Source organism: Chaetura pelagica, unplaced genomic scaffold (genome assembly GCF_000747805.2).
Source record: "Chaetura pelagica isolate M959 unplaced genomic scaffold, ChaPel_1.0 scaffold72, whole genome shotgun sequence".
NCBI classification, from domain to species: Eukaryota; Metazoa; Chordata; class Aves; order Apodiformes; family Apodidae; genus Chaetura; species Chaetura pelagica.
This window is the reverse complement of record NW_009952560.1, coordinates 68,139-80,894: the sequence shown is the minus strand read 5'-3', so window position 1 is coordinate 80,894 and position 12,756 is coordinate 68,139. Positions and strand designations below refer to the sequence as shown.

The 12,756-nt window shown below is 44.2% G+C and overlaps 1 protein-coding gene across 1 annotated transcript in view; it reads right to left on the bottom strand.

Moving 5' to 3' along the window:
• Positions 1-6,529: 6,529 nt before the first annotated feature.
• NOS2 (nitric oxide synthase 2, inducible) overlaps positions 6,530-12,756 on the bottom strand; it is a 17,948-nt gene continuing 11,721 nt past the window's right edge. Inside the window, exons 19-26 of the mRNA XM_010009095.1 lie at positions 11,898-12,076; positions 10,864-11,027; positions 9,864-10,074; positions 9,490-9,577; positions 8,923-9,044; positions 8,170-8,318; positions 7,221-7,415; positions 6,530-6,646 (exon numbers count right to left, since the gene is read on the bottom strand). Coding sequence (XP_010007397.1) covers positions 6,530-6,646; positions 7,221-7,415; positions 8,170-8,318; positions 8,923-9,044; positions 9,490-9,577; positions 9,864-10,074; positions 10,864-11,027; positions 11,898-12,076 — 1,225 coding nt within the window. The remainder of the gene's footprint in view (positions 6,647-7,220; positions 7,416-8,169; positions 8,319-8,922; positions 9,045-9,489; positions 9,578-9,863; positions 10,075-10,863; positions 11,028-11,897; positions 12,077-12,756) is intronic.

Genomic DNA, 12,756 nt, shown 5'->3' with positions numbered 1-12,756 from the left:
CTTCCCTCCGGAGGCAGGAGGGGCTTCCAAAACCTGCCTGTAATCATGAGTTTTGGGATTCAAATTCAACCCGACCTTGGTTTTACGTTTAATACCCATCAATTGCTCTTGAAAGCAAACCCCAGCCTCCTGGACCCTGTGTATCAGAGAGTACAGGCTCATGACTGTCTCTAGGATAAATTTTGTTTTAATCAGCTGATGTAAGACACGTTTGTACAGCTGTGAGAAGAGCAGAGCTCTCTGACCCCTCAACACTTTGCAAACCAAGCAACAGTTGTGCGGTTGCCTTGTTCTGTGGTCACTGTCCTGTCTCCTTCCTGGTGTGCTGGTGTTAAGGACCTGAAGCACGGTCAGTCGTGGAGTTGTCAATGTGAAGCTGGCTGTACAAATGCTGCTACAAAAGCCACACGTCAGTAGTGAATGTAAATGGAGTCTGTAATATGGTGAAAATGGACACGTTTTCTTTTCAAATGTGATGTAAACTTTGTACAGTAAAAAAAAAATAATTTTTTTTTATATTTTCTATCAACTGAGTGTCTTCCAGAATTACTATTAAATTAATTAAAAATTGTTAGTATTAACAACAGTTTCTGTATTAGTTTATGCAACCAGAAAAAGAAAAAAAAAAGAGTGCACTCTATGCTAATGAAATTCTGGATATGTAGGAAACTTTTCAGTGAATAAATCTTTGCTCTGGATAAAGCCAAAGTTACAGAATCATGGTTTGACCTTTTTCTCCCCCCATCTACTCATAGCCAAATTAAAACAGGAGCAGATTTCCAGTGGCCCACTGACACATTGTAAGGATTCACAGGACCCTGAAGCAGTGACACTGGGAGGCCACAAAACCCCACCCCAGAGTAGTTGGCTTTGAGATGGTGTTGGGCCATGGGAAGTTCACAGGCAAGAGACACAGCCACAAGAAGCACTTGGTGCCTTTTCATTCTCTCTCCTAGTTAGCATTTGCCCTCAGGGAAAGCGTGCCCTGGATCAACTTTCTCTTAACAGTGGGAGGTTTTCTGTGTGGTTTGAAGTTAGGAATTCAAGGTGATATATGTAAAAGACCAGGAAATGTGGAAAGTGTGTAGGAAGAGAGAGAAGTGGATGCTGAGGTGACAGTCCTGCTGCCATGTGTCAGCTGATGCACAGGGGGGTCACCAGCTCCAACACCACTTTTCCTTGCAGCTCTTCACCCTCTCCCCTCCCTGCCCTTCCCTTGTCCTGAGTGAGGCAGCAGAAGGGGATTTCTCATCATATTTCCATTGCCCAATAGACACAGGGCCCTACAAACGGGATGGGTCATCCTTGTGGGACTAATTACCAAAGCCAGGGCAGCCCCAGTGCATGGGACACCCCGTGGCACACACAGACCCCCCCCCAGGCACCAGCAAGGCTGGGGGTGCACCTTGAAGTAGAACCTGTGCCACAGCTGGACCTGGGGGGCACAGAGTAGCACGTGTTAAAAACCCTGCTCTGCACTGGGCAAGGACAAGGAGCTGTTGTGACAGAAGGGGGGTCCCATTTCTAGAAATCCTATCACAACACAGAAGCTCTTGGAATAATGTCCTGAAGGAAAGGGTGACGGGAGTCTCAGGTTTGGCTGATGTAAGGAAAAAGATTTTAAAAATAATAATAAGAAGAAATCACATCACAGCTTTTGTGTGTGGTCCTTGCTGTGTCCTACAGCTTTCTTTCACTAGATTGAGTTGTTAATTTATGGCCTTTAGGCCCGTTTGCCTTCTTCCCATTGTATGAGCTGTCCACCACTGACATCACCAAATGAGATGACAAGTGTCTGTTCTGCAAGCTCAGCTCCTTTTTCCTGTAACTCGAGATTCTTGCAACAAATTGCATCAAACGACAAGTGAGGAGAGCATGATGGCGAAAGGCATTGAGAGGAGAGGCCAGACCTGAGCTCCCTCAGCTCCTCAGCCTCCTGCCAAGGCCTGCCCTGGAACCTGGTGGCTGCTGCCACGCTCTGACAGCGGCCCCTCCTGCCCCTCTGCACCAGCGACGCAGCCAGTTAAAGAGTTTACTCGCAATTATTTGCAGTCATTCCCCCAGAGGCCTGCAGGGCACCTGCCTGGTCCCTCACCAGATCCTGCCACAACCTCTTCCCCCCCCTGAGCGGGGAAAGCTCTGCCAGCAGGACAGAGCTGCGCTGACACCGCAGGGTGCTCATTAACCCCAGGAACCTGACCCTGCTGCCAAACAACTCGATGCTGGAAATAAGAGCAGCACTGGACTGTCCTGCAGGGAAAATGCCAAGGCATTATAAAGAGCACAATTTTACATTTCATCCATCTTATCTGGATCTTCCATGCGCAAACAATAAAAAAGCTTAAGATAACTTGAGCTTCGCTGTCTTTCATGAGTAATAAGAAATAATGAATGTAATTCTCAATTAAACTTGAAGGGCAAGGGTGTTTGATCAAAAAATAATACTAAAAAAAGAAGCCATCTTCAAGCATAAAGGTTATATCCCACCAGCTGCAATCTAGAACAGGTTGGCATCTGCCCAGGCATAGTTAGAGCAAAGCCATTGCAGCCTGGTGGTCTGAAAGCCCCCCCTGCTCCTCCCCAGCACACAGGGACACCAGCAGGGCCTGAAGAGACCCAGCTCCCTGCACAAGTGCATTCACCTGGGATCAAGAGGCATTTAACATCAGCAGCCATCTAGGAAGTCTGGCAAAGCACGTTTTGTGGGAAAAAACCTTAAATACCTGTCTCCTCCTGAAAGCCTAAAACTCTGAACCCATTATTTATACAACCAAGTGCACTGCTTCTGTTTAATCACATTTTTTTATTATTTTTAAGAGCCTTTCTATGATATTTCTCTTTTATCGACAAACAGCCCAAAACCAGTTTCCTCTGAAAGACAACAAAAGGTTCCCCTCGCCTCTTTTTTTTCTGAGGCAACCAGTACTCACACCTCAAGGGAAACAAAACCCAAGCCCAAACAGCCAGCCAGCTCCAGAACAACACTCAGCTGCATTTTAAGCCTTAAAACCAGAGGGAACCATTTCAGAAGCCCTGCCGGGCCTTCCTGCTGGTTCAACTCACAGTTCACACCCAACACCTCAGCGCAGGTTCCGGAGGTTCCTTCAGAGCAGGCACCAGAAAACAACCCACAGGCTACAAATAAACTGACTGAAGCCAAGTCCCCAACAAGGGAGCTGGACACAAGAGAGTGTGATCCTCTCTCAGAGCTCGGCCTCAGGGCCCGGGCAGGGCAGCCAAGTCTCCTTCACCCACACCATCTAGAACACACACTCTTTGAGAACTTCTGTACACATCCCGCCGATTAGGGTTTTTAAAAAAAACAACAAAACAACAAAGCAAAACACCAACAAGAAAAGCCATTCACCTACCCGAGCTCGTCCCGCCGTCCTCTCCTCAGAGCTCTGCGAGGCCGGGGCTGATCACAGGATCAATCACAGAATCCCAGGGGTTGGAAGGGACCTGGAAAGCTCCCCCAGCCCAACCCCCCTGCCAGAGCAGGGGCACCCAGAGCACATCACACAGGAACGTGTCCAGGGGGGTTGGAATGTCTCCAGAGAAGGAGACTCCACAGCCTCTCTGGGCAGCCTGGCCCAGGGCTCTGGCACTCTCACAGCAAAGAAGTTTGTTCTCATATAGTATTTTCTGATCGGCCCCACCTGCCCGGCCCCTCAGCCGGGAACCTTCCTGACCCCTCATTCTGTCCCACCCACAGATCCCTTTCCTTTTCCTCGAGGGAAGAGCTGAAGTGAGTGCATATTAGGGAAGAGCTGAAGTTCATACATGCGAGGGAAGAGCAGGTTAAGAAGCACGGGCTGCAGTCGTGGTCGATCAAGGCCAGATTGCGCAGCAAATTTCAGACACATTCCTATGTATCCCACAGATTTGTCTCCACGCTGCAAACCCAGGACACACCCGGGGCCTGGGAACCCTCCATGGCATCCCCAGTTCAGTTGGAGCAATTCACCTGGTGTATCTCAGTCTTTTTCCAACAGTGGCTAAAGAACCGGGAAGAAAAAGCCCTGGATTCAGCCCCTGGCTGGCCACGAGGCCTCTTCTCATGCTGAATTCCACTATAGCCATATAAAATGGGCTTAAGTGTTCACGGAACAAGCTGCTAATTGCTCTAGAAAGCGTTAATCAGCGAGGTGCATGAACCATCTCAGGAACTTTTAGCCCAGAATGGTTCCTCTGCCTTTAGCAGCATCAGGTGCTTAAACTAACGCACATGCTTAAATCCGGTACCTTATTTGGGGCTGTCATGGCCACTTAATTAACCACAGAACAGGCTATTTGATCACATTCAGGATTTTAAAAGGTATCTTTTGTATCTGGTTTCTTAAAGGAAGTTTCAGTTTTTATCTTGGAATAGAATAATTATCCACTGACCTTAAAAGTTGCACTTCATCTTCCCCATTTCTGTAGAAAAAGCAATTATACCCAGCTTCAGATCAGTGCTGCAACTGAAGCTAACTTACAGTTGAGACCAGTTTAAATACATTCACAAAGAACTAAAACAGAACTCTGCTTTTCTTCATCCTTTATCTGCCTTCTCACTTCTTGGCTAGGAGGAAATTTTCGCAATGGTGGGGTGAAAATGAGAAGTTCCCCCAGTAAAACTTGTCTCATCAACTTAGAACATGTAAATGGAAAGTCATGCAACTTCTGAGCTGATACACAAACACTTGTGTATCTTGCTCTGACTTGCCACAAGTCCAGGAAGGAACAATGTTCTTACTTCCCTGGCTGGCAGTTTGCCATGGTGTCCCTCCTTTTCACCACATGGAATTATCTCAGGGCACTCCAGCCTGCTCTGCACTGGGCAGAAAAAGCAGGACTTTTTTTTTTTTTTTTCTGTGTTTCTGACTCCACAAATGAAAGTGAACTTACAGAGGATTACAGTAATGCTTTAAAGTAAGTGATTACTTGGCAAAGACACCTGAGATCCAAAGAAAGCATCCTGGCAAGGAAATTGTCCTGTTTAGTCATGTGTATGCAAAATGGGCTGTGCAGTGATGTGCATCCCAAAAGGACATGGAGCAGACCAGCACTTTGAGGTATGGCACTTTGTTCTGTTCCCTGCTTCTGCTGGATTCATGTGAAGCCCTGAGCTTCTGGAGAACTTTCTTAATGGAAATGTGCCATTTCCATCCCACCCCAGAAATCTAAAATCAATTAGATGAAGCATGAGATAACACTGACAGAGTATATATACCAGGTGCCCATCAGCATTCCATACTTGCCAGGAACCTCCTCTGTCCTTTAGTCTTTGTAGCTGCTATTTGATATGTCCTGTTCTCTGCCACCACTGCCCAAATTCTTTCATCTATGCTGTATTCTTGGTCTCATGTCTAAGGCTGTCTTGAAGCACATGTGGAACACACTGTACATACTCAACTCCTCCTTCATCAGGTTCCAGCTTCTGGAGAAAAGGGACAAAGGAAAAATCTCACATTCAACTTTTTTAATGTGATCATATAGTCCTGGTAATTTTAGAGAAAGAACTAAAGGCTCTGACATAACTACAAGGCACAGAAAGAGCCACAGTCAAAATAAAACTAGGGCAAAATATTTTGCTCTCATTGCTATTGTATAGTCTTGCCATTTGCAAGCCCATCTCACAGTCTGTGGGTGCAAATTCTCACTTTCCAGGCAGTAAAAAAAATACGTAACTAATCTTAGGGAGACTGTGCAACTCCTGGAGATGGGCTTTTTACTTATGGAAGTAGCATTGCCTGGAGCCAAACCCACCTCACCAGAACCTGAGAACTTCTTACTTAGCTAACTCTACCTGTTTAGGCTGAAGCCAACAGCAAAAATAGGTACATTTAATCCACACCAACTTGTTTCAATATAAAGGCATCTTTATTACAAACAAATCAAGTAAATCAGAGCATACAGTTCAAACATACAAAGTGCTTTTGGATTTTCTGAGCCATACTGCCATAGGCTGTGTAACAACAACAATTCAGGTTCAAGTACCTGAATCACACAAAGCAGAATTCAAAACTACTGCCTCTCCTCATGTGCACACATCTCAAGTGTATGTAGCAGGTATTCCCATCTATGAACCACTATATTATTATCTGATCTGCAAATATTGCTTCAGCTTCAACAAGTGTGACCACACACTTCCAAGTGAGACAGCCACCCATTTACTTGCTGTAAAGTGAAGATAATATGCATAGTAAAACAATCTGATATAAATAAATTAAAGATAAACAGTGCATTTCAAAAAAAAGACTTCCGTTCTAGCTTACACAGGAAAAAAACTAAGTCTTCCTGGTATTTATAAAAATAGCAGATTTCCACTAGCAGATTAAAAAAATAATTTGCATCTTCACTATTAAGAGAATCTATTCAAAGGAGTCTCAGAATAAATAGCAACAAAACTCAGATGTAGTATCTTTCTTAATTAAGGCTGAGGTTTAAAAGTGAAATCCTACAATCATATACATGTATTTAACGTATAAGAAAGAGGATTTCACCCCTTGATATTTGAATGTAGCAGTAAATGTGCAAGTTTTGTCTAAAATGTAAGTTGATTTGTTCTTCTTGGACTGGTGGGTTGCAAAGCTCTTACACCTCTTTTGACTTCATATGGGAATACAGCCCCAAATATGTCTTCGTGGTATCGCCTTTGGTTCTGCAAAAAGAGAAAGGAAACTCCAGAGATTATTTCAATCCTGCCAACTCCTTCTTCTGTAGCAGTTAAGTAACTAAAAGGTCTTTTGCATTTGTGTGACTGGCTCTGTGATGGTGGACTGCTGCTCTTGTCAAGGAAAGGAACTTGTCTGAACACCAGACACACGTGCTTCAGGACACATTCTGGTAACAAAAGTGCCCTAAAAAGCCAGCAGACCCAGGCACTGTGTTCTTAGTGAGAGGCTCACTAATTTCTTAACTCACTGTCCTCCATTGGTGCAATAAAGTCTCAAACTCTTGCTGTTCTAGACATGCTGCACAGCTCATGTCCTGGACCCAAAGGGAAACACTGGGAGAAATGGTAGATGGAGAAGAACAGCACGTGTCACTCTCACACCCTAACCAAGCAGAAACTGCATTTTAAATCATAGTGGTGGACTAAGCTGAGCACTTAAAGCTTTTTTCCCCATACAAAGTTCATGGCAGCCTGCAAGATCCTGAGTGCGACTTTGAAGACTTCTTTAACCACTCCTGGAACACTGATTGGAAAGAAAGTCTTGCACCTCACAGCATACCTTTAGCTGGAAGAAATACTCCTCTGCCTGCTGCTCATTGAGGTTCAGGTGTTTTGCAAGCAGCCCTTTCAAAGTCTGAGCAACATCCTTAGCCATGTGCACGTCTCCACAGATGTACAGATGCCCCCCTTCCTTATGCAAGAGGTTGTACACTTTGGTCTCCAACTTGCTTTGAAGAACATCTTGTACATAGACCTTAGAAACAGAATAAGGATCATCAGGGAAGGTTTCCTAAATGCTACTTTGGCCATTGGCTTTTCTAAACTCCATGTGGTAAGACTCTCAATGCCCTGTCTATGCCAGCTGTGTGTTGCACCACAGCAAAGGAGAAGAAAAATATCTTCATGCCACCTTTACAAGCCCCAGATTTAGAGGCTTGACCTGTCTCCTGATTAAACTAGAGCAGACTAAGTCTATTCTTTTTTTTTAGAACCAGTTACAACTGCCAAAGTCTCCCAACTTGCCAGGAGAGCAGGATATCTAAAAGAGGACTGCTGAAGTGCTGTTGTTTTCTCCAGTCAAGATTTCATCTAAGCAAAATTCATTTCCAGGGTCGCTGTGTCATTGAAGTGGTGAGCCAGTGAAATGAGCCAGCTCATTTCTAACTCATGGAGTTAGTTAAACCAAATCCTATAAAACTTCAGATTTCTGAAAATATTCCAGCTTCTAGTTTCAAAGACTATTTGCACTTACAGTTTCAATCATATGTCTGTCATGACTCTGTACATGGCAGCAAGGGTTTTATATTTCTATAGCTTGCTTTTACAGAAGTGCACAGTGAGATTCTCCTCCTCTGTTTTGAAGGAGTGGGGCCTTTTGTCACTTGTTTACAACACACTCAAGCAAAATGCTCCCATTTTTGTTAAGAATAGTGTTAAACAGAGCCCAAATCTTACCCTGAGGGACTATTCTGGAAGGAGCCAACACTTAAAGAGCAAAGGAGCTTTACCTTAGCTTGGCCAGGCTGTCTGGAGTAAGCTGTATAAACTTCCTTCAGGACTCCCTTCCTCTTCATTTCCTCAGTCTCTTCTCTGTAGATGTGATCCAGGTCTGGCTGCCGGCAGCCAAACAGCAACGTCATGTCCCCACCTTTGATCCCTGAAACCAACATTGGAAAGTGTTTCGTCTTTAGGCAAAGAAGAAAAAAAAAATAAAAAAAAAATGTAGCTGCCTGTAGAACTACTTTCTAATTAACCTTTCTCACTAAACATCTGAGACAGGGAGTGTGTATGTGTTTGTGTGTGACAGGTTCTGATTTTAGGGTCCTGCACTAGGACTGAACCTGCCCGAGTCCTTGGAGAGCCATGTGGAATCTCCTGCTGGAGCAGGTTCCCCAGACAGGCTGATACCACAGGCCAAGGTGTTTACTCTCTGTGTTGTGGTCCCTGTGAGCACCTGGGGCAGGCACTGAACATACAGAATTCACAGGACACCCAGGCTGCTCCCTCCAAGTGACCAAATACCTCCAAGACCACCAGAAGGTCTCAATTGGGATGGAATTATTAGCTCTTTCTGTGCAGTGTCCAATCAGTCTTGGGAGGACAAAACTCTACATGGTTTACTTGGCTAATGTTGCTAGTTGTCTCCATCTGTAGAAATTTTATTGGGAGGACTAGGGATGTCTTCTGCTGCTGGATGAGTTATGAGTTATTCTGCTCCTGGATGAGGATGGGCTCCTCTTTGTGCCAGTCCCCACCAGTACCTTTCTTTTCCAAGTCATAGAGACGTTGCTGCCAGAAACTTCTGAAGGGAGCAATTCCTGTTCCTGGACCTATCAGAATGCAGGGCTTGCTTGGCTCCCCTGGGAGCTGGAATCCATTAGCCCTACAAGGCAAAAAGACAGTAATTAGGTTTATGACTGACTTCTCAGTGTCAGCTTCTGAAATGATTTTGAGCAGCACAGCCCAAGTGACCCATTTGAAAACAGTAACAGGGCTTAACTTGGTGACAACTGCTTCTTGTTTCCTTAGCTTTACTTGTGCTAAGTGGATATGGTGGCAGTGGGGATGCTGCCCCTATGGAGGGAATTCTTTCAGAATCTTCTGGTGATTTATGATTTTACTCAACATAAGACAAGGTAAAGGATCTCATCTCTGGAAGGACAGGGAGCTCCCTCTCTCCTCAAACTCAAGATATTCCAACTGGCACTCACCACTCACTTGAAAATTATATGCAAACAATGAATAAAAAAACCCACTGAAGAAGCTGAATTAAGAACTGATGGGGTTTTATTGGTTTATTTTTTAAATTTTCTCTGTCCTACACTCACCTGCGTACAAAGCATGGAACCATTTCATTGAGAGCTACTGTGTTCAGCCACGTGCTGCAAACTCCATGGTGCAAAGGCCCTTGTCCATCTAATCAGAGCAAAGGAAAACACCTCTGTCAGTATCCAAAAGCTCTCAGTTTTTTTTAAAAAGCAGATTTTGTCCTTAAAATTATGGGGTTTAAGTAAGTGTCTATCTAGTAATGATTTATAAAACAAGGATACACTTCTGACAATGCAGACCTTTAGCAAAAGCTGACACAAACTTTTTGGTTTTGCTTCATGCCACATGGCAAACAGGCTTTTTTTCTGAACCACAATGCAGCCTAAATATCATTAATGGAATTAAGACAGAAACAAAACCAACAATTCATTACCTCTTGTCCTGTAGTTTACAACTGCAACTGTCAGATGAATCTCTCTGGGTGTCATGTCACAGGAGGAGCTGACAGAATAATACCTGGGCTTCAGAAGGGGCAGCTGTGTTAGCAGGAAAGCTGTGGAGACCTCAGCAGAAGGAAACTCCTCCAGGACCTCCAGGATGTTGGGGATGTTGTAAAACTTCCATTTATTGTATTCTTCTGTGCTCTAAAAGGCAAAGGCCACCATCACAATGTTACCAGCTCCTGCCGAGTTCAGGAGGGCAGGGATATTTGAAGTGTTACTTATTTATAAGAATCCTTCAATTCAATATGCAGGCAAATGATCTGAGAATTCTCAAAACTTTGCCTAGACCAATACTGGGGTTTCCTAAGAAATAGCTGAATTTTTGAAAACAGAAGTACAGAGAACCTGCTGTGATTTTTTCAGATACCAGCTCTCTCACTGAGGATGTAGAAGCTGAAGTAGAATCTGTTTCTCAGCTCTTTCTATGGGATATCCACAAAACTGCATGGGCCCAGGTCCTGATCTCTCCTGAGCCTTGCTGAGCCCAGCAGGAAAAGCAAACACCCACCACCTCAGTGGGTCTTGGGTTAATTAAAGCAACATCCCTCTCACTCTCATGCTATCAAATGCCTCACAAAATTTATCTACAAGTCCCCCTCCACCTGCAAACTGTAAGGTCTTTTAATGGTGTTTCAACCAGAAACCACCACGAGGCAGGCAAGAGAAACAGGCAGGCAAAATGACCCACCCAGAACCACACAGGAAACACCAGATCTGAAGAAATCTTGTGATTCCCACGCCCCGGCTAGGCCACAAGACCATCCTTTTTCTCACTGTGGTTGGTTTTACAGGCACACAGAACATGTAACAGAGGGTTAAAAATGAAGCACCATCACTACAAAAATTCCTGAAGCTTTTACTCCCCAATCAAAGGGCCTCAGATGGTCCAGTGCACAGTATTTCTAACACAAATCTATCCTTAACACTTACCTGACATAAAATTTCTAGTCTCTGTTTGTCTCGTTCCGCTGTTACCAGCTGGGAGAGGTTTTTTAGCAGTTGTTGGGAGGGTGGAGTAGTGATATCAAGCAAGTATGTGAAAGCCTGGTGGAGTGTGCAGACTGGAATCTTTTTGTCACTTGTCCAGTAGCCACCTGGAAATGAGGGAAATAAAAGAACACTTGGCAATTCCCACAGCATTTGACAGCTGTAGAGCTTTGCAAAGCTCAGTGTCCTTCAAAATATGACTTCAGATGAGGTCACAGCAGGTCTAGAACACAGGGCCCTTTTGAAAAGGGGTTAAATATGAGGTTTCAAACTTTTTGTAAGGACAGGATCTGATGCAGAGAATTGCATGATAACAGAACACTAAAATAAAAAGCCTTTTATTTAAGGAAATGATCTTTCCGTGTGTCAGAATCCTCTGATTTAGTAGATTGCTCCTACTAAGATAGAAAAGATGGTAATGTCATGTGAATCTATTTTAGGACTCTGATGTGTAACAACAATCATAGAATGGTGAAGGTTGGAAGAGACCTTAAAGATCAGGTTCCAACCTCCCTGCAATGAGCAGGGACACTTCACACCAGACCAAGGTCCCTGCACAAGGTCCCATCCAAACTGCCCTTGAACACCTCCAGGGATGAGGCACCCACAGCCTTGCTGGACAACTTATGCCAGTGCCTTACTACCCTCATGGTGAAGAACTTCTTCCTCATATCTAACCTCATTCTACCCTCTGTCAGTTTAAAACCATTACCCCTTGTTGATTAATTGCAGTCAGTGGCCAAGTCAGCAACTGAATTACAAACAATATTAACCCAGGAGAACTCTATGGACACTGGAGAAGTTACCATGGACTGCCAGAGTATGCAAAATCAGAACTGAGAATTATAAGAATAACTAAAAGCAACGACAAATTCCTTTTGAAACCTAAGGAAAGGATAATGTACTCAAATTCAGTCTATATAAATTCTCAGGAATTTTAGAGAAACTTGTTGTTTATCTAAAGAGAAACAACTCACCATCAGAGCAGGTTTCCAGTCTGATAGGCTGATCAGCTGGAGGGGCATCCTTGACATGTGCAATGAGGCCATGGACTAATTCTGGCTGGTTGGCTGGGAAAATCCCAATGTGTTCTCCAGGCAGGTAGTGCACTTCCTCATTAGTCTCACAGGAAAGCTTGACTAGAAGGGTAACACGACTAGATATAAAACAAAAAGAGATCAGACAGATCTTGGTTACGTCGACAGGATTTCCCCTGCACTGAGCAGAAAAGGAACAAACCTGAAGAGACAGTTGGCAAGGCCTTACTTGTGTTCATTACTAAATGATCAGACCAGCTTAGTGCATAATGGGGAGTTAAATAATTACTCCAGGTATGTGAAGTACTTGTATCAAAACAAGTAAGATGCTGAAGTGCTGCTTGATCTGCCCCATCGAGAATAAATGTGTCAGTAATCAGCCAAGGAAGGGAAGTGCAGCTCTGCTGACTGAACAGCTCACATATCACACCAGCTCAGAGGGCTTCCCAGAAGAGGACTGTATTTAGAACAGGGTGACAGGGACCCACTGGAGGATGTCAAGAGCTATGCATAGATGCTATTTCCAAGGCAGATATTAGCACTGATTATCCTTTTGTATTTCTTTGGGTATTGTCTTGTCCCAGCTTGCTTTGCTGCACAGCTGAATGCAGCAGCTTCTTGCATTTCTCCCTTTTTTTTCCCCTTTCTTTTTTTCTGCTAAGGGGCAATTTTTGCTCTAAATGGAGTAACCTTTTTCCTGGCAAGCAGCATACCAAGCAAGGGAGAGAGGCCATACACCTTATTTCCACATTTAGCAGGTATCAAAGGGCTGTATCACAAAGTTACTTCTTTTCCCTAC